Here is a 22168-nt window from a genome sequence, read left to right as displayed (position 1 = left end):
AGCGCTCTGCTGTCTCTGTCAGCAAAGCTCTGCCTTGTTCCCCACGAGCAGGAACCTCACTCAGGCACCAGGAGTTACTGAAATCCAAGGACAGAATGAAAAGCTGGCACATAACCCTGGGAGTATTTTCAGACCCAAATGAGCTGGCAGAGTTAAGCTGTGCTGCAAGAGCAGCAAGACCACAGCAGCTGTCCCATGTAACCTCACACACTGCACGGCATGAACAATCCCAGAGGACGGAATTCAGGGTTTGTTGGGATGAAGGTTTTATCACCTGTGCTCATCCTTCTCCCCTGGCTGCACTTGCAGAGGTTTTCCTGCACAAGCTGCACCTGAGCAGAGCTCCCCTCCCTCCCACAGCAGCCCCCAAGTCCTCCTGGAGCTCAGCACAAGCCAAGGGGAAAAGGAGATGGGTGAAGAAAGCAGGGAAAGGGAAGGTGGAGTCAGACCTGTTCCACCTGCTTGGGAACAAAAACCAAAGTGCTGAAGAGAGCACTGCATAAACAAAGGAGAAAGGCCCCAGAATATCCCAGTGGGAGTCCCAGGCTGATAGGGAAATTTGGGAAAGGATACTCAGACCAGCCTGCTCTGACCTCCAAAGGCATCTCCCACCGATCCTATCAATCCCTGTCTGGCAGTTCCACCTTCTCCCAAGTCACAGAAGTTTCTTATTCTTACCAAATATGGAATTATTTTATGGGCGAGAGGGAATAATGGAATGATCTGCATATCCCAGGCTATCAGACTGTCTTCCTCAGTGCAATGGAATTTCCACCTGCCAAAGAGCCCCCAGTAAAGCCTCTCCAAAAACCAGAATTCTGAAGGAAAGGACTGACAGGCAGGGACACTGAACATCTGTCTGGAGCTTGTTTTTGTGACACTCAGCTGCCTGATTAATTAATATTCCTTCCTTGAAGTTTTGGGGTTTCTAATCCAGTGTCCTAGAAGTGAACTTTTATGGATGTCCCTGTGAGCTCCAGGCAGCAGGTGGGAGGCTGCACAGAACATTCCAACTTCTCCCCTTCCACTTTGCATTTCAGATTTCCTTCAATACATTTATTAATTCCATTTGCAACCAAAGACAGCTTTTCATTGGGAACACATTCCACACTCTGCAGAACTGGAACCATCAGCAGGACAATCCCTGTGTGGATCAGGTTTTTGTTGTTTCACATTTTTGCATTCACTTCAACAGCACAAAACCACAACTGCATCGAAATACAGCCCCAGATAGCAGAGTTCTGCAACCAAAATAATGATGTCTTGTTCACCTCAGCATTCATCTCAGCAGAAAAGACCATTAGGGCCCAAATTGATTCTATTAACATTAACATTTAATTAGTGCTTGTATTAAAAATCATTCCAAGTTTAATGGGATAGCAAACTGAACCAGAAAAATCAGAATTTCAAAGTTATTTGCAAATTAATTTGCCTTCCAACACGGTTTTAAAGACATTTTTCAGTGTATGCAGCAAAGCAAGCTGAAACTTCATTTGTGTTGAGCAGAGCCCTGAGCTCTCACCTCCAGCTCCTGCTCTCTCTGTAGTGCAAATTGCTTGAAGGACTTGACAATCAGGCCGGCGTTGGAGCAGTCGTAGACGAAGATGGAAGGGCTCCCCATCCAGGTCTGCAGGTCGTAGATGGACAGGGGGATGTACTGGGTGTAGTTCTGCAGGAGGAAAGCTCAGTCACCACGGGCTGACAGAACCCAAACTGGGTGAGCTCATCAAATACAGCCACAAAAGCCAGCTCTGAACCCCCAAAATAAACCCTAGATTGAACAGATTAATTAACACAAATCTCAGTCAGTGTCACCAACAGTGAGGAACCCAAGTCAGCACAAGGGATGAGCAGATTTTATTGTGGTGTTATTTGAAACACCCAACTCTAAAAAAAAAAAAGCCGAAAAACTTTGCCAAGAGTTTTCAGTATCAGATATTTAGAGCTCTGATATGTGCTAACAACTCCAAACATCATTTAATAGTCCAATTTTATCCCAAATTTCTGCAACGCTGATAAAGGATGCAAACCAGCTGTCTTTAATTTAACATCAAACATCTTAAACTGAAAACCCCATCAATAAATCAGGATGGATAATTAAGCCCCTGCAGCCCATCAGCGCTACCCCGCCTGAGCCTAACGAGATGCTTCATAATTTTATTACAGCTTTAGCTTCTGTGCAACTTTCCAAATTATCCATTAAAATGAAAACCAACAAAGCTGCCTTCAACAGAGTGAAGTGCCCACAGCTCCCTCTCTGTAAATAAGGAGGATCTTGTTCCTTGTCTTCCATCTTAACGAACGCCCCCAAATAACTGGAGGCAAGAGGATAAAAATCAGCCATTTAAAAGCAGCTCTGAGGAGCCAATCCTGAAGCAAGAGAGCTGAAAATATAAACCACAGATTCCTGCCTGCCAAGAGTCACCACCAAACAGCCAGTGGCTGCCAGCAGGATCCTTCTCAGCTGCAGGCAGAGGGCAACCTGGTGTTCCTCCAACCCTGAGCTCAGCCCAAAATCCTCAGGAAAAGCTGTGATGTTCCTATTAACATCAGCAGGATGATGGATGGGATCATAACTCTCATTTAAATTCAAGAGACTTAAAATAGCTGTAATAAAACCAGTAAACTTTTTACAAAAATCCAATTTTCAAGGACACGTATCAGCATCGATAAAGACAGGAGGTACCATAAACCATGTGTTACGTAAGGCAGGGAGGGATAAAGCATTTCCAAACCCACTTTTGCCCATATATAACAGTTTGGGTTGTTTCATTAAAATTAATAGGGAAAACTGTTGATAAAAACCAAAGTTTTAAGGAGCTGGAGCTCTGCAAATCACGGCAATGAGAGAATGAGGCACGAGCAGCCCATCCTCAGCACAGCCTTTCTTAAGGTCACCACTCACGTGAAGCACATTCCAGCCCCAGGAAGTTCCACATAAAACCTGCTCTGACACATCTCATCAACGACATTTTATGGGCAGGCATTGTTTTACCTCTTTATTTCCAATTGCTCCAGCTAAGATCAGGTTATAGCTCTGATTAATACTGTGGTATTTCCAACCAGAAGAATTTTATGTTCCAACTCCACTGTGGGGGGTCACATTAAACATCAAATTTGCTAATGAGATGTAAATGAGGCAGTTTGAAGCAAGAAGGGGTGTTAAAGCAGAGCTGGACATCCAGTTTGTTCCCTGGCTTGGGCATGGGGGAGAAGTCCCTGCTCCAACACTGCTCCCACCATCCCTGAGCCTCTTCCTGGGAATGACACAACAGCAGCTCAACTGGAAACTGCTTGTGAACAGATTTCATCCCCAATTGTTTAGCAAACAACTCAGAGATATTCCAAATTTGCAGAGAAGCTCCTCAAAATGTGAGAATAAACATGTCTCAAGTTGGGGCATGTTGATTTTTCTCCTTTTGAAGCTACATTGAGATTTGCTCAGGAAGCAGCAGCTGAACTACAACACTGCTCCTTACTGATACAACAGCACTCACAATAAATACATGAAAAATGTTATTGTGGCCTCAGTGTGTGGCAAAAGGCCAGAAAATGCCAAATGAAGCAGTTCCAGGGACTGTCTTGCTGCTCTCTTGGTGTGTCCACACTGGACAGTGAGGCAGAGCAGGAACAATTCTGGGTTTCCATGTTCCCCTTCCACCCCATGCCAATAATTTATTGCTCAGTGCACTGCAGGGAAGCCTCTGGTCCCCCCAGGGCAGGGACAGCCTGTGTGGCCACACAGCCTCAAGAACACAAAGAAATCAATCCGGGAATGAAACACCTGGGAACATATCCTAAACCTGGAAAAGTAATGGGACAACAGGCTCAGACCGACAGGGGAAACTCAGGGTATGTATTGGGAAGAAATTCGTCCCTGGGAGGGTGGGCAGGCCCTGGCACAGGTGCCCAGAGCAGCTGGGGCTGCCCCTGGATCTCTGGCAGTGCCCAAGGCCAGGCTGGATGGGTTTGGAGCAGCCTGGGACAGTGGGAGATGTTCCTGGGCAGTGGGAGGTGTCCCTGGAGCAGTGGGAGATGTTCCTGGGACAGTGGGAGATGTCCCTGGGGCAGTGGGAGATGTCCCTGGAGCAGTGGGAGATGTCCCTGGAGCACTGGGAGATGTCCCTGGGGCAGTGGGAGATGTTCCTGGAGCACTGGGAGATGTCCCTGGGGCACTGGGAGATGTTCCTGGGGCAGTGGGAGATGTCCCTGGAGCACTGGGAGATGTCCCTGGGGCAGTGGAAGGTGTTCCTGGGGCAGTGGAAGGTGTCCCTGGGGCAGAGTAAGATGTTCCTGGGGCAGTGGGAGATGTCCCTGGGGCAGTGGGAGATGTCCCTGGGGCACTGGGAGATGTCCCTGGGGCAGTGGGAGATGTCCCTGGGGCACTGGGAGATGTCCCTGGGGCACTGGGAGGTGTTCCTGGGGCAGAGTAAGATGTTCCTGGGGCAGTGGGAGATGTCCCTGGGGCAGTGGGAGATGTCCCTGGGACAGTGGGAGGTGTCCCTGGGGCAGTGGGAGGTGTCCCTGGGGCACTGGGAGGTGTCCCTGGGGCAGTGGGAGGTGTCCCTGGGGCAGTGGGAGATGTCCCTGGGGCAGTGGGAGGTGTCCCTGGGGCACTGGGAGGTGTTCCTGGGGCAGTGGGAGGTGTCCCTGGGGCAGTGGGAGGTGTCCCTGGGGCAGTGGGAGATGTCCCTGGGGCAGTGGGAGGTGTCCCTGGGGCAGTGGGAGGTGTCCCTGCCATGGCTGGGGTGGAATGAGATGGGATTTAAGGTCCCTCCAGCCCAAAGCAGTGTGTGAGCCCAGGAGCCAAAGGCAGCAGTGCTCCAGCAGAAGGCTGCAGTGGCTGTGCTGGCTCAGACCCACCTTGTTGAAGACCCAGATCTCGCCGTTGACCGTGGGCCGGGGCACGCCGTGCCCGTTGTAGTGGAACAGCACGCGCTCCTCCTTGGCATTGCGGCGCAGGGACGTGCACAGCTTCTTCACCTCGTCCACCGTGGGGTCCAGGCTCTGCTTGTACCTGGCCTGGACACAGCAGGGGACACAGTCACTGCACACAGCCTCTGAACAGACACCTTCAGCTTTCCTCTCGTGTTTCCCAGGTTCTGCACTGTGCTGCTAACCCTGAACTCCACACAAAGTGTCAGCAGGGTCTCCTCACAGCTCAGGAACACACAACAATCCTTCTCCAGCCCACAGCCAAGGACACCGCTGCAGCTCTGGGCACAAAAACTGTTCTCAAATTCTCAAAGAGAATTGAGGAGAGCAGCCTGGGAGGGTGGGACTGCATCACCTGAACTGCACAATTAACCCCAGGGTGGAACTGGACCCAAACTCATAAAATGTGAAACTCCTGAGCCAGGGCCCATCCTGGTGCAGCCAGGGCCGGGCTCTTGCACTGCCCAAGGTGCATCTTTGGAAGGACTTTAATAAATCCCTTCTTTATTCCTTTAACCCTGCCCAGCCCCTGCTCCAGGAGCCTCTCCAGGCATCAGAGCCAGCGTGGGCAGGAGCTGCTGGCTGCTCTGGGAAAGGGAAACACACAGCACTGGCAGTGGGGCTGGGTAAGCAAAGTGTGTCTGTGGTCCAGTTTAGCTCACAACTCCCTCCCAGCTCACTCACTTTTGAATTATTAATATTCAGAAAACCTTAGGAAGGTGAAATCTGTTTCAACATTAGCCAGTCTCAAAAGTAACCCCTCACTTAATTCTCAATTCAGCCTCCAACTGAAGAAATCCCCTCTTCTGAAGAGAGAAAACTGTACAGGTCAACTCTGCTCTCGAGACAAGAGGACACAAAAGGCCCAGGAATTTTACCCATTCACACATTTGGGTAAAAAGGGGGAAGAGTGATGGAGACCCCTTGGAAACAGCCCTTTGCCTTTGGAAAAATGGATGCATTTCCTCAGCTGTGGCTGTGGACACCCCGTTACTGCTCCTACGAGCACCAAGCTCAGAGCACACTGGAGGATGGAGGAGAAATCAAACTGGCAGAAACCCCAGTGCTTCAAACCCCTTTTAACCTGGCTGGGCTCAAGACACCCAGGTAGGAGCTGGTTTGTCACGCTCAAAAGTGCAGTTTTTTGAAGTAAGGCCAAATAATAACAAAGTCTTTCAACTGTCCTTTGAAAGACAAAAGCCTGGCTCTTTCTCTCTTCTCCAGAGCTGCAGAGACTGAAACCCCAGAATCCAAATAAAACCCTTCAATCTGATGTATTGAAATAAAGACCCACATTTAAGAGCAGGACAAACACACCTCTCCAAAACCTGCCATTGGGAGCCTGTTTATAAACCAAACCAAGGCCACAGAAGTTTGGGCTTTTTACTTTTCATCTGTGACAGCCAAAGATGAGAAAGTCTTAAAATGTCACAGTGAAAGAGGATGAAGGATTTAAATTGTTTACCTGAGGAGCCTGAAGAGCAGACACAGGGCTGCTCAATTAACAGTCTCCAGCCAGCAGGGGAGAGGGAACAACGAATGGAAGCATTTAATGATGGCAACACCCAAGAAAAGCAAGCAAAAGGAGGAAAAATATGAAGCAAGGAGCAGTGATGTGACACCCTCATCCTTTCTGGGAACCTCAGCACTCAGGAAAGCCAAGAGGCTGCATTAATCTTCCCACAGAGCCCTCACCTCCTCCTCTCTCCACTCAGAGTAGTGATGAAGACACTGATTTGCAAAAAATGTGCCCCTTAAATCCCAGCCTGGCTGCTGGCAGCTCCAGCAGCCACCCAAAGCACAGTGCTGGGGAATTTCAGCCTCTTTTTCCACAGGAGAACAGGCTCATTCCATCCCTCCTCACGTCCCCAGAGCATCAATATTAAACACAGCTCACAGTTAATGGAGGTGGATTCAGACTCTAAAACTAAAGTCTGTAGATTTCAATTTCCAAACTGCAAACAGATCATTTGGGGCTGGAGAAACACGAGGACGAGGGGAATGGAGGGGAGGGAGGCTGTGAGTAAGCACAGTCTGAGCCTCAGTGCCAGCTCAGGAGCCAGCTGGGAGTTTCAGATGTGACAAGAAGCAGGCAGGTGAGTAACACACCAGCCCTTTTTGTCTTTTTCCTTTCCTCCCATGGCTGTTCCTTCCCCTCCAGCTCCCAGCAGGAGCTTTCCAGCACTAATGAGTGCAAAAGGTAACAAACCCCAGAGCTGTGTGGGTTTAACCTCAGCAGCTGCTGTTGGTAGCACAGACACAACCCAGACCTTTCCCCTGTTTTTATCAGCCATTGCCCACTTCCCCAGGGCTGCTGGCCCTCCTGCCCTGCACAGGAATTGCTGGTGTTTGGAGGGAGCCCGTGCTGGACACAGGACACTCCAGCCCTCCCCTGGACACTGCATTGTCACAGCCCTGATGGGGACAGCAGCTCTGGAACGAGAGCTCCCGGTCACCTCCTGCCCCACTGAAATCTCCTGGCAAAAGCAACAACGTGCTGCCCTCATCCAGGAGATCCTCGTTGTTCTGCTCACTCAGGCAAAGTTAAAAGTTTTGTTTGTTTATTGCCACACTTCTGTGAAACACTCTCTGGTTAATCCAGCCTTGTCCCTGCTAACTTGTGGCAGGGAGGATGTCAAATCCTTAAGACATTTCACCTTTCAGTGTTGAAACTTCAGGACTGATAAAACACTGTATTGGCAAATTTGCAGGAAATAGGAAGATTTTCAATAGAAAGGAGTTCTGGCACCCAAACCAGGAAAAGAAACCAGTTTGGGGATAGCTCCAAGTGTTTTCACTGTGGACATTACCCATGTTTGGTGCTGAAATGGGAGGTGAGATGGTGCCACTCCGAAGCCGTGGTGCTGACCATCCCCTGACATCCCCACAGAATGACCTCCCAAATCATTGTCCATTTGTTTCACAAATGATTTACCTCTTCCAAAAGAAAAATAAACCAGCCAGGTGTTCACTGCCTAGCAGGGTGGAGAGTGACCTTTCCAACACGAGTCTGTCTGGAGGGGAAAACCCCTTCAGTGGATCCATCACTTCTTACCCCACTGCAATGTCAGGATGCACTGGCTGCAGAATTCCCACAGTCCTCTGGATTTGGAGCTTAAATTAATGGCCCTGCTTTGGAAACTTCACCTGACTACAGGTTTTCCCTTCATTTATGATTAAGACACGTGTGGCACTGAGGAGGAGCCGGGGCTGCAGCAGCTCCAGGGCTGTGCCAGAGGGCTTTGCTGTCACCTGAGACACCAGGAACTGGCTCGTCATCACCTCCCAAACTGGGCTCTGCTCACCCTGCCAGCTGCTGAGCCCAGGAAACTCAGCTCAGGATCAGCTCCCGTGAAAAGGAAGGAGTGCAGAGTGCCAGAGGTGACGGAACAGGGGACTGAAGTTGCTGATGTTGCTCAATGCTCAGTGGCAATGGAAAGTTCTGGAAGCCAGGCCAGGTTCCCATCACCACTGGCACCAGCCCAGCAGGCAAGAGGCGCTGCTGGAGCACCACAGCTCTTCCAGAGGGGAGATGGATTTTTTTTCTCCTTAAGGAAATATGAGGATAAATCTGTTTTCTCATCAAAGCTATAAAATTCAGATGTTCCTCTTTCATTCTCCTGCAGCCCAAGACCTCAGTGTTTGTTCCAGGAAGACTCCACAAGCCTCAGACCACAGCGTGTGTGTGATTCCACACCAAAGCCTCAGCCCCCAGCACAGGGGACACAAAGTGTATGAAAAATGTATGACAAATGTCTCTGCTGGCATCCAGAGCCTCTGCTCTTCACAAGGTATAACATCATCCTCTCTCTTCTCATTCAGAACAAATCCTGAAGTCACTCCCCTTTTATCCCTAAGATACCTTACTGAATGTGTTCCAAATTTATCCACAGAAGAAACTACTCCAACATTCAGTATTTTATACTGAAACTGCCTTTTACACCTCCTTGCAGAAGAAGGATGCTCCTACCCAGAATCTATAATGAGATATAAAAGCTTTATTTGGCTGAAGATTGGGTTTTTTTAAACAGCTTCTGGGTGACAAAGAAGCCCAAATGCAAATGGCACACACAAGGCACTGCATGTGGTGAGTTACTGTGGTGGGTAAAATAAATTAAATAGAGGCAATTCAGCTGCAGTGTTTGAGGTTTTAATGTTCCCTCCTCAAGTGCCCATTACTGGCCAGAGCAGAATTTCCCTGGAAGTGCCCAAGGCCAGGCTGGAGCACCCTGCTTCAGTGGAAGGGGCTGGGACTGGATGGTCTGGGAGGTCCTGTCCAACCCAGTTCCATGGTTCCATACCTGCAGGACATGGACAATCCCAGGACTGGAAGGTTTCCTGCCCTGTGGAACCTCAGGGAGCAGGGCTGGCTGGGATTTCCTGGAGGAACCAGTCCCACCCCAGTTATTCCAGTGCAGAACCCATCACTTCCACATCCAGGGCTGTCCAGCCCATGGCAAAGGCTCCCCATGGTGGATCCCAAACTCTGAGATCAGCTTTCCCCGATCCTCAGCAATGCTTGCTCCTAATCCAAACTCCAGGGACCACCCCAGGGTGCAGCTGCCACGAGGAGCAGATCTGCATCCCAGTTTCCAAAGGCAGAGGAGACATCAAACCTGCGACTTTGCCATGCACACAGCCAGCCTACTTCACATCATTTCATTAAAAGGAATCAAAGCAAGCTAATTATTCCAAGAGAGGGGTTTTTGGAACAATGCCCAAATTGGAAAAACTCAACTAATAAGAAGCTTTACAAAGAAGTGACTGAAACCCAAGAGGAAAGACAGCAGCAGCTTCCAGGGCAAGGGCAGGCAGGTTCCACAGCAGCTCCCCTGGCTGTGTGGACAAACCCATCCCTGCTGCTCAGGGTCCATCCTGGATCAACATCCCCGTGCTCCAGGAGAAATCCAGCCACACTGAGGTAAATATCTCCCAGGCAAAGGATAAAACCACCCCAGACAGAGATGTTCCTCAGACTCTTGAAGACCTATTCAAGATGAACACTAAAAATCCTGGATTAAGTTTTCTTTCAAGTGAAGAGTATAAAACTGAATTAATTCATATTCCACTTTATATGAGGCAGCTGCCAGTTTGATGCAACGTGTTCCTGAGAGTGTCTGGAACGAAGTGGGGCTCAGACACATAAAACAGGGACATAGATGTCAAAAATTCAGAGCCAGGATGAACATGTGGTGAACACAGCAAAGCAACACCATTATATTTTACTTTTTAAATCTCCTGAACACATTGGAGCATCAAAGGAATGAACAGGAACATGGCAAAAAAGAAAAAAAAAAAGAAAAAAAAAAGGAAAATCCAAGCTAGGATCAGACAATTTGAGCAAGCTGAGAAGCCCAGAGCTGGTGCAGCCATCCCCAACCACTGTGGGTGACACAGTGAGACCCCCCAGTTCCCAGCCCTCCATCCCACCTCCAGGAACCAAAAAGTATAAACTGAATTATCTCAAGCTGAATATTCATATTGAATTACTGAGCACCACCTGTAGATGGTAAAATCCCTCTGAAAGCACCTGAGTACCAGGAAAGGGGAAAGCAGGAAGAATGGCATCAGTTTCTAAAGGAATCCAGGGGAAATCCAGGCTGAGCTCTGTGCTGGGCACGTTGGTGGAATAATAATAAACAAACAGAACCATGAACAAACACTTTGGGGAAGAGCCCATTCAGCATCTCTAATGAGAAGCCAGACTTCTCAAATCAAACCCTTATCTTGTAGAGCTTTCTAAAGAAATCAAAGAGCACCGAGATGAGAGGAAGGATCTTTTTGATATAAACCCATTTGGTTTCCCAGAGGATATTTAGCAAGATCTCGACACAGATTTAGAGGAAAGTCCATATATAAAGACTTGCTGATAAAACAGGCAGGTGGGGGAGAATCCCTGCTTTTGTCCATGGAGGGAAGCTCCAAGAGGCTCTGCTGTTGTGTGACTGCTGCAGCACATTCCCGATGATTGCTGCCAGGGAGGGGCAGGAGCACTGCCTGCTGCTGCCAGGGCTGATCCAGAGGCACTGCAGCGCTCAGCACAGCTCTGGCAGAGGATTTGCACTGCCACTTGTTTTATACTCACCCATTTCCTCTCCACAACTCCATTACTCCAGGCTCCTCCCGGTGTTCTGGCTCCATGTGATGCCAGGCTGGCCTGCTTCCAGGCCTCCTGAGGGGGAAGCTGTTCTAGTGAAAAACTACAGGCTGCACTCACAAACAAAAATACTTTGTTCTCTGGTTCATCCAAAACGGTGATTAATAACCCAGCCCTGCGATTCAGCGTGCTTTCCTTCTGACACTCACTGAAGCACAGCTCTTTTCTTGCATCAAAGGAAGATTTAGGATCCTGCATCTACACTGGCTTTGGAGACACATCAAAGGACAGGCAGATTTAGAGCTGCACACGAACACTTTTGGGTTTGCACAGTAAGAATGCCAGCCCAGGTGGGCTGCAGAGCTCGGGGAGCACACACCAAACCTGCTGTGTGATAAGCTCAGAGATAACTCAGCACTGTAAGAAGTGACTGCAGTTCATCCCCAGTACCCATCAATCACAAACCCAATCACCTCCAGCTCACATGGCCACAATAACTCTTGGGTTGGACACATCATGCAAATACAAACTCTTCTGAACCATATCCACAGACTCCAATCCTCTTAATTTCATATTAAAAAAACCCCAATACCTCCTTTTAGGTGTTTTAATTTTAGGCTGTGGGCACATGAAATTACCCTGATGCAAATTCATGAGGATTAGGCCAAGATAATAAAACCTGCATATTAAAGTACAAGGGAGTGTGCTGGAAATCCCAAATTGACGTTACAGGCAGCAGTTTAACCTGGTTAACACACGCCAGGAGAAAACATTACTGATAAAATTATTAGTCATTGCTAACTTGAAAAATATTAATTACAGTGAAGACAAACTATAACTTAGAGATGTTTTAATTTAAATACTGAACTAAGCCAAAGGGAGACTCTTGGCAGCCTGAGGCAAGTCCTCTGCAGATATTGGGTGCATTTCAAACCCCTCTCCATCTCCCCTGTGCCAATTCCCTCTGGGGCAGCCCGAGGCTCCTGGACCTGCTGATGCCAGGACAGGATTGTGGCTGGAGCCAGCTCTGAGCGTGGCACATCCCCTCCTCTGCCTGGAGCCAGCAGAGTGGGGACTTTACCTTCCCTCTGCAGAGTCTCTGACCTTGCTTTCAAGTCCAATGTGAAATGAATTCCAAAGTACCTAATCCTCACTGTGCAGGCTCGGGATCCAATAACACTTCCAAAAAAAAACGCCTCTGAGCAGTTTGTTCATGAGAACTGATGTTGACAGGGAAGACAAAAATCAGGACAACCAACCTTGAGCTGCTGCTACAATACATCCACGAGACAGGTGTGTTCCTCAGCAGTTACAAGCTGCTTCACACTGCAGGCTTGTGCCAAAGTTCACAGAAATTCCACCCACCAGCCTCCCGTGTTTGGTACAAACCCTTCCCTGTCTGCTCAAAGAAGCGTTCTGAGAGGGCTGTGTAAGTAATTGCTTCCTCTGAAACAAAGGGAATGGTAAAAGAACTCAAATCTGCTCCTCAGATGGCAGCTCTGCACCCTCAGCCTGGTGACAGCTCCATGGGTCTCATCACAAGGTGCCCTAACAGGATTTTAAGAACACCCCAGGTCACATCTTTCAAACCTGCTTAGTCAAACAGCATAACTCCTGAGCATCAGCAGCAGCTCAGCTCCATTCCTTCTCTAGAACATCACTTTTAACAGCTCTTTAAGGTTTCAGGCTCTGCATCTTCTTGTTTCTTAAACAGAAACCTGGATCTTTCTGGGAGCCCAGTCCAGGCTGCAGGAGCACAAACTGGGTGTTTTTATACCCTGGCCAAAGGCATCGTGCTCCAGGGAGGAGCTGCAAGGCCAGGGCCCTGCAGGGCAAGAGCTTCATCTTCTCAATACTAAAAAACTGTTCAGTAATTTCAGTTCTCCTCTGGTTCCAAAGTAACTGCTCAATGGAGCAATTTCCTGATTAAAAACACCTTAACCAGTCAGGAGAAGGAAAGTGAATCATTCCAAGGTTTATGCTTTGCTAATCTCCACAGGAAAGGAGTTAAAACCAAAGCACCTCAGGATTTTCTCATTCTGCCTTAGAGAGGAGCAGGAATATAAATAAAAATGTCAATAGTTTCTTCTGTTAACTCTAAGTTTTCACAAGGCTGGTGTCTGTTAGCAAGAGGCTCCTAAGGCAGCACCCTGTGCTTGTCCTGCTCTCCAAGCCCTGGAGATCCTCTCCAGGGGATGCAGGTGCTGCTCTGTGCCCAGGGATGCTGCCAGGGGATCTGCTCCTCCCTGTCCCCCAGGCCAGGGATTCAGCACTCCCCACCCAACACAAAGACAAGGTGTTTTTAAATAGGTCACCCAGAGCTGGCTGGTAATTACAGAAACACGTTAATCAGCTTTGCCAGGCAGAGCTGCTTTTCTCTCCAAGAGCCTTTTCCTATCAGCTCTTCCTTCCCATCTCTGACAAGCCGACATCAATGGTCACAGCAAAACACCCTCAAAAACACAAATCTCTGCCAGTTCTGGCCCCATTTTTATAACAGAGCACAAACCAAAACAGGCATGAGGAATAAAACATGCAAAATGAAGTTATTGCCAGAAGTGTGGGAAAGAAGGCGAGGGCTCTGAACAGGAGTTCAGCTGCTGGCTGATCCCCTTCCTTCGAGCACATCCTGCCCACAGAACTCCAGGCTTGCAGCAGATGCCAAGACCCACAGGATTTCAGGATTTTCCCACTAAACTGACTTTGCAAGTTTGTTGACTTAGCTCCAGAAGGCCAGACCGTGCTGTCTGCAGTGCACCAACAGCTCAGTTCACAGAACAGCTTCATGCCACTTCCCGGTCTCTGCAGCTCAGAACACCCTTCCCCACAGCAGCCCAAGCCTGCAACTCTTTCCTTCCCTTTTGTGACTCATTTTTCCAGGAGAATCTCTGAGAAATCAGTATTAAGTACACTACTGCTGCAATTTCACAGTTTCCTCTTTCAGTGGTGTGTTAAAGATTTATCAGGGTTTTTTTTTCCTCACTATCAAAAGCATTAAAACATGAGTTGTACCCAGAGCTGCAGCAGGGAGCTTCCCCCTTGCACAGCCAATTCCCAAATCCTCAGTTATCCCAGGAGCCCTTCCATGTGCAGCTGCTGCCAGTGCAGTGCAGGGTGCCCCAGGGAGAGCTGTCAGCACAGAGGAGCAGCTGCTCTGAGCCCCAGGCTTGGGATGCTGATCACCTGCAGAGCCACCAAAGGGAAAACTACAACCACTGACTCATTTCTCCTCATTTTCTCCATATTCCCAAGGCATTAAAGAGGGGGTTTCATCCTTTACCACGTTTGAAACCTGTGCTTTTCTGGCCTGGTGCTTCCAGAGGGACACTCAGTGAAGCAGCAGTGACACCCTGACCAGCACAGGTTTTCACACAGAAGGAGAACAGCAATAACTGGGTTTGACAATTAGACTTGTTGACTCCATTTCTATTGCAGGCTATTTTTTTTTTCCCTGAAAAAAAAACTGTGCTGGTTTATGCTGAAGACAGTTGATCTTTAACAAGACAGCAAAGGATTGATACAGCAGAATTTTGCAGAGCCTGAAATAGCTGCCAAATTCAAGAGGCTGTTGGGAAATGAAAACCAACAAACATAGTCCTCCAAAGAGAACCTGGTTTTGTTAAACAAGGTCACACTGTCTTTTTGTTGTTTTTTTCCTTCCTATTCATTTTTTTCTTACATGTACCTACATCTGCAGCTATCTCCAACTGGAGACCAAATACCAGTTTTTCCATGTTCCCCTTTGGAATTTTACAGTATTTCTTCTGCAGGAGCAATTAGTATTTGCTGTTGTTTTAAAGGAAAAACCCCACAGAAATAAAGGAAAAGTATGACTCACTGAGAGACCAATAATTAGGTCATGTGTTCAATTAGTTTTCATGCTTAAGTAGTTACTCTTTAGGAAATGCTCCCCCTTTGATGTGCAGCAGCAACTTCCCAATTAATTAGGCAGAAAAAAGCAATGAAGGAATGAAACCTCAGACACCGAATCAAAGCCCAGCGATCTCTAATGAGGGGAACAACAGCATCAACAACAGACAACATGCACTAAAAGGTAGAGGCTTTCAATGATCCATTTCAATGTCTTGGCTGTACTTCCTTTGAAATCAAGAGAAAACTGTTGGGAAGCAGACTAGAAGAGAGGGAGAAGCAGCCTGCTTGATCAGAAAATCACTGTTTCCTTGAAGGCCTGCCACAAAAGAGATAATTTATCCAGATTGTGGGAGATGTTTCCTCAGAGACCATCACTGGTGCAGGCAGGAGGCACCACACATCAGGTGAGATGGGATCAGGGAGAAATGGGAAACCTCCTCTTTCCTTTTCTTTTTTCACTGGAACAGAAGCAGAAGTGCTGTGTTCCAGTGCCCATTCCACCCCCAACCTCCAGCTGCAGGCACCCCCAGACACCACAACTTGATTTCAAGCCACCCTTCCCAAAGGCTTCCTACAAGTTTATTTAATCTTGTCTTCTAGATTTCCCCAGTCCCCATGCAGGATTTTCATCCCCCTTGGTGGCTCACAGTTCTCCTTCACCCCAGGGAAGCCTGTTCAGGTATAATCCACTCAGCTCTAATGAAATCAGCTCATTCCAGCAGAGAATTAAAACAGCCCAAATGACTCTCTTAGCGAAAAAGAGAGAAGAAAAAGGGAGGCAAAATTGTAGCACTTGAATTAAAGAATCAATACTGTAATTGACTTTGTTTTACACAGGTGGGCGTGAGGGGGAGGATTCTTTGGGATGAGCTGTTTCAGACCCTTGGCCTCGCTGCTGCTGGTTGTTGCAGAGGTGCAGGAGCCCTGGAAGGGCAGGAGGGGAGTGCTGATGGCAAATCTCTGCCCTCGTGCTCCATGCAGCTGCTTCCCAGAGGACACTCCATGGAAGAACTGCCCTGCAGCTGGAAGGGCTCTGCACAAGAGATCCCAGGGGAACAGTTCAGCAGGAGCTGGAGCCATGGAGGAGCTGTGTCTGAATCCTCACCTCTGCTAGGAATGGTTATGAACTGTGGAGTTTGGCTTTCCAGGCAGGGCTGGGAAAGCTCAGCAGAGAATAAAGGACAGGACTGCAAACAGCAGCTGGTGCAGGAGTGCCACTGGGGTCTGTGCACCAATAAAATCCCAACAGAAGCATCAAAATGACTGAGTGAAGGAGGAACAGCTCCTGTGAGTGTCCTGGTCAGTTCAGAGCTAAAGGGAGAACCTGGTCAAAAGCCAGAGCAAACGAAGAGGGGAAAAAAAAATCTATCATTTCATGTAAATTTAATAAACATATGCTCCAGACTATCTCATACCAGGTCCTGAATTATGGAAACTGTGCCTCATCCAACCCCAGCCCTTGTCTCCACAGCACATCCACAGGGATGGAGGCACAGGGCCCTGGGCTGCCCAGGGAGGGCTGGCAGCCAGGGAAGGAGAAGCAGGGGAATAAAGCCTGGCACCCTCCTAAGGGGGCAGAGCCATCCCATTCCGAGCTCGAGGCACAGGCTGTGTGCAGGGATCAGCACACAGCACTGCCAGCTCCAGCCTGGAGCCTGCAGAGAACTCAGAGACTGCACAAGCCCTTCATCCTCCCCAGGCAGCTCTGCAGGGCTGCAGCTCCACTGCCAAACTGGGACTTGCAGAGCAGTAACTGCTGCTCATAAACCTCCCTGAGCTCCTGCATCCCCAGAAACCATCCCACTGCAGCAGGCTCGCTGCTCACAGCCCTCCACTCCTGTCTTCAAAGGCTCCTGACTCTTCAGCCCCTGCCTTTGCACTGCCACAACCTGCAGTGCTGCCAAAAAACTGAATTTATACCCCAACCACAGGGAAATACTTACTGCTCCCTGCCAGCACAGAGCCATGCTCACGCTGGGCACCTGCCCCAGGGCTGCACCTCACACAGGCAGGGTTCTGCAGGGGTCAGCAGCACACAAATCCCACTGCAGCCCATTCCTTATCCAAATGTTTTAAATACAGAGCTGCACCTCACACAGGCAGGGTTCTGCAGGGGTCAGCAGCACACAAATCCCACTGCAGCCCATTCCTTATCCAAATGTTTTAAATACAGAGCAACCTCCCAGAAAGACTCAGTTATTTTATTCTGGGCAGTTCTGTCTCAGCCAAAGGTTCCTTTGCCGGTGTTCCCCGTGGATCCAGGCCCTGCCAGCAGGCAGCTCCAGTTCCACCCAGCTCCTCCAGCCATTCCCACCCACTGCCAGCAGATTCCCAGACCAAGGAGCAATCCCAGGGAAGGTTTTCCCCTCCAGTCAGGCATTCCCTGGTCCTGTGCTCTTCACTTTCACTCCCTTTTCTCCTTCCATTCTCAGCTGCTTAAGCAGCCCCTTTGATCCCTGTAATTGAAACTCTTTCCAGATTACCCTCAGCTTTAACCCCTTCCCCTCCCAGTAAAACTCAAGCCCCAAAGCCAAGGGAGTGTTAGTGTAGAGCTGCCTTGGTTTTCCTTCCACTTTTTCACCAGCAGCTCAGTAATGTCTGCACTGAACTGCAGAACTCTTTACTTGTTCAGAGAACTCTCTATCAAGGCAGATCGAGCCCACAGCTCTGTCATCTCCCATCCTCTCCCCCAGTACAATCTTCATTTGAGAACTGCATGAAATGACTGAATATTGCTAAACTGCAGGATTTTGCAGAGGAAACAACAGCTGAAGTGGTTTTTACTCCCGCAGCACACGAATTTATGTAGCTACGCTCCAATAAAGCAAAGTCCTAAATTTAATCAGAACAAATACTTCAAGCAATGGCAAGCTGATAAATTATTTAGAGAGGGGCTCAATAAGACCTGGAAGGAAATATCCATCAGCTGTGCAGCCTGGGAGCTTCCAGAAACAAGGAATTTTCATGCTTTACCCCTTTTACCTTTCAGAAAAGCTGTTTGCACTGAGCAAGGAGGGGGATGTTTGAGCAGAAGCAGCCAAGGACTGGCTGGCAGCAGTGCCACAGCCCTGGTCCCAGTGGTCACCACTGCCACCATCCCCTGCCAGCCATCAGCACCACTGAGGATCCACAACAAGGAGCTGAAGACAGCAGCTCCTGCTGGAAGGAACTGACAGCCCAGGAGTATTTCAGGAGATTGTCATCATCTGCTCTTTTTTCCAGACTGCCTGGTTTTCCCCAAATTGTCTTCCTTCCATCCACTCCTCAACCATTCCAAGCCCCCAAGAAACAGACAAAACTGGATGTATTAGTATTTATATGAAAGCTCTAGGAAATTCAATAATGTTCCTATTGTTTTATTGCAGATGGCACACCAACTTCTCTTTATTACTGCAGAAAGCTCCAGAGCCCTGTGGAGTGCAATAAACTAGGACGTGTTTGGCTTTGCAATGTGTCAGGGGCTGTGATTTCCTGCAGGAACCAGGGAACCAGCCCAGCTCTGGGATTGCCTCCACCAGGCCCACGCAGGGAACCTGCTGCTCCTGCCCTGCCCCTCCTCCCCCAGCACCAGGACTCACACAGAGAGCAGGAAAGGGCTTCTTTTCACCTTTGCTCCAAGATGCTTTTTCTCCTGTTTGATTTCAGACACCTTTCGAATTTTCTGCTAAATTCTTGGGCTGCTGAGATTTAAAAATTGGCCACGTGCCACGAGGAAAAACACAGAAAGGAAATTCTCTTAACTGTACCCAAATATCTGCCATGAATGCTCCAAGACATAAATACCCTCAGAGAAAAGGCCAGCAGGAGCCCCAGGAACAGCCAACACTCACCCTGGGCTGCCAGTTCTCATACTGCTTCTGCAGGTTGGCCCCGATGGTCTCCAGAGCTTTCTGAGGCCCCATGGACAGAGGATCTGGGAACAGAACACACAGCAGCATTGCTCACCCCAGCTCTCTGAGGGATATTTTCATGCAGGTTCTTTTCATTATTAAACTCATGAACACCTCTGTTCCTTGTGGAATTTACCTGGGGGCAGCACCCAAAAATTATCCCCGGATTCCTGAGCCCAGCAAAATCCCAGCTCTGTTACAGACTGACAAATGTGGAAGATTTCTCTCACTGAGGTGCTAAAAACAATTTTGTTTTGAAAGACAGGAGAGGCATTGCATTTGTTTCTTTTAATAATGAAATAAGGTTTCCATTGTAAATAATGACAAGAACTCAAATTGGTTAAATATTTGATGACAAACATTTTCTGTTGATGAATGCAAAATCCTGCTTCATTTACTTCCTTTGCTTCCTGCTGCAGAGATTGTGTGCCATTTGTAATATTTAAGAAGTTAATTTTATTGCTAGATAATTACCACAATCCATACATAGCAATACAATTCCAGGCCACGTGCTTTATTCAAACACCGTGGACATATAATTAAACAATTAACAAGTTTTCTTAAACCCCACAAGCTAATATTTTCCTATTTAATATCAATTATTTTAAAAGCACTAAACCAGATCAGTGAAGGGGGTTGTTTTCCCAGCTTTTGCAAATATACTTTTGCTAGAAACAAAATGGAATAAAGCAGGATGAAAGCAGGATTTTTGAGAGTTATTTTTCTTTAATGAATAAAAGCATTTTAGGTGCAGCAGGACCTGCAGGTGGCTCTGCTCAGTGGCCATTTGTCACCTGGGGTGAGCAGCTGTGACCCCAGCTCAGCTGTGAACAGCAGCAGCTGCACCCCAGAGAGTTCCCCAGACCCTGCAGGTGTGGCACAGACATTCCTGCACCCACTCCCTGCTCCTGGGATTGAAAAACATCAGATATTTCCCCAATTGCCTTTCCCAGAAATTTCAAGTTGGCTGCAAATGGAAGGAGCACTTGTGTGCATAAACAGACTGAAAATTTAATTACAAAAGTGCATTCAAAATTCTCTTTGCTAATGATAGGCACTAATGACTTTATTTAAGTGACTCTGCAATGCTCCTGTGTGTCAATGAGAGCTCAGGGCTGCTCTCAGGTACCTGCCTGTGCCTGCCCAGGGCTCTCAGCAGTGTTTCCAGGTTAAAAACCTGAGCTGCTGTGCTTCACAAAGCAGGGAAGGCAAGGTTAGAAAATCTGCTGGAAGTTTTTAAGAAATTCTGTTTGTGCAGTGATTGATTTGCTCCTGGGGCCTGTCAAAGCCCCGAGCTGAGGATTCCAGTGCCCAGCGTGGGACGTGCTGGAGCCTGAACATTCCCAATTCCCAGATAAAAACCAAATCTCTCTGAGAAAGCTGCTGTACACAAGATATTTACTTCTAATATTCAGAATTGTCTCATCTTGATAATTAGACTTTTTTCTCCAAAACCAAAGCAACTTTTAATTTCTTCACAAGAAACCCTAAGAATTTAGTGCAATGCTGCATGAAAATGGCAAACCCAGGTGCTGGAACTGCACAAGACATCCTTAGGAATAATTCCAGGTCTTCTGAATGATTCCAATTAAAACAGCCCCAGAGCAGGCACCTCAAAACACAGCAAGGTGTTTCACAAACCTCACTGCTCAGCTGGGTGAGGCAGAGAAGGGAGATTGGAAGCTTTGCAGATCCCAGAACTCTGAAGGTGTCTCTGCCCAGAGATTCCCTTTAGATATTTATAAATCTAAAATAATTACAAGAAAGCAAAGCAGCTCATTAACAGCTGTTTTCCTCCAGGGTTTCTCATTTCAGAACACAGCAGGAGAGGTGACCCATGGCAGCAGCTGGGGCTGGACTCTTCATTAACCCAGAGAAAAATCAGATCCCAGTTTCCCTGCTGCTCAGCCCAGTTTGAAGCCCTGGGAATGCAGAGCTTTGGGATGAGCTCTGTGCTGTGGGACTGGGGGCACTCACCAATCCAGCACTCCAGGCGGGCACAGGGAGTCGTTTTCACCACGTCTGGGGGGTCCACGCCGACGTTGAGGCACAAAACTAAGGCAACACTTACAGTCTTCATCTGCAAAGACAGGCAAGAGCACAGCCCTGAGTGCAGGAACCTTCCAGCATCACCACTCCCAGAACCTCTGCAGGCCTTCAAACAACCTCTCCTACCTGCTCTTTCACATGGACTATTTTAAGCGAGGCCTGACTGATGAAATTTTTCATATTTTTTATTAGAACAGTACTTAGACTCTATGTTACTATTTTTGTTATTATTTCCAGAGCCCATTCTTCTCTTTCTGAGCATGGAAATGGATACCAGTGAACTTCTGCTACCCATCCTAAATTAGCCATTGTCCAACTGCAACACATTATTAAAACATGAGACAATGCTATTCAGGGGCCCTGACCAATATTATAATGCAGTGTGTGATCTCTAATATTGAAACCAAAAGAATTAAAATGGAAGAACTCCCAAGTGACAAACAAAACCATGAAAAAATTAAAACAAACAGACACACACCAGAACAAAGATATTTAGTGCATTTTTTATTTTGTTTTCTTCACGTGTTGGTTTTTGTGTAAGGAGAAATCCTGGTGTGGCTCCAGCTGCTGCTCCAGGTGGGGTTATCCCACCCAGGCACCCCAAAACCTCCATTAAACCAATGACAAACCACCTTGGCCAGCTACAAATACTGCTTGAAATCCAGCACTCCACATCTCCCTGGGTTTTGTTTCTGCACTCCCTCAAGCCAACACCTAAAGCAGAGGAGGGAAACAGGAGCAGTGAGGAGGCTCTCAGGGACTGCCACATCCCCACCTCCCCAGGGGGCTCCGTGCAATCCACGACAGAAGGGGAAAAACAATCCCAAATTTCACACTTAGAGAAAAGCCTGGAGCCACAGAAATGTGGAATGTGTACAGAAAGTGGAGCAGCCAGACACCATTCACAGGCTGCACACCAGGACAGAAATCCTGCAGCGTTTCCTCACTCCCGTGGCCACGATGGGGAACATGGAATAAGAAAGCAGCAAGAGCTGTGGTTTGTGGCTTCATCCCAAACCATGCTCCTGCTAACAAACCCTGCAGTCCTGGAGGAGCTCCTCGTGCCAGGAATTACCCAGGACCAAGCAGCACTGTGCAGCACAGAGATGGAAACAGGAGAGGAATTCCCTGCTCGGGATTTCACAGGGAGTGCCCACGGATGGGGTGGAGAGGCCAGAGCTGCACTCAGCACTCAGGATATGTGTCTTAGAGCAAAGCCAGGGATGTGCACAGAGACACCAGAGTCACTGCAGGACCAGGGACATGCACAGATAAATCAGTCACTGCAGGACCAGGGACATGCACAGAGACACCAGAGCCACTG

The 22168-nt window shown here is 48.2% G+C and overlaps 1 protein-coding gene across 1 annotated transcript in view; it reads right to left on the bottom strand.

Moving 5' to 3' along the window:
* The window catches only part of RPTOR (regulatory associated protein of MTOR complex 1), a 99846-nt gene that overhangs the window by 67336 nt on the left and 10342 nt on the right, over positions 1 to 22168 (bottom strand). The window contains exons 2-5 of the mRNA XM_033518796.1: positions 20773 to 20875; positions 18736 to 18818; positions 4864 to 5022; positions 1523 to 1669 (exon numbers count right to left, since the gene is read on the bottom strand). Coding sequence (XP_033374687.1) covers positions 1523 to 1669; positions 4864 to 5022; positions 18736 to 18818; positions 20773 to 20875 — 492 coding nt within the window. The remainder of the gene's footprint in view (positions 1 to 1522; positions 1670 to 4863; positions 5023 to 18735; positions 18819 to 20772; positions 20876 to 22168) is intronic.

This window comes from Parus major, chromosome 18, assembly GCF_001522545.3.
Source record: "Parus major isolate Abel chromosome 18, Parus_major1.1, whole genome shotgun sequence".
Taxonomy (NCBI): domain Eukaryota; kingdom Metazoa; phylum Chordata; class Aves; order Passeriformes; family Paridae; genus Parus; species Parus major.
This window is presented reverse-complemented; position numbering and strand designations above follow the sequence as displayed.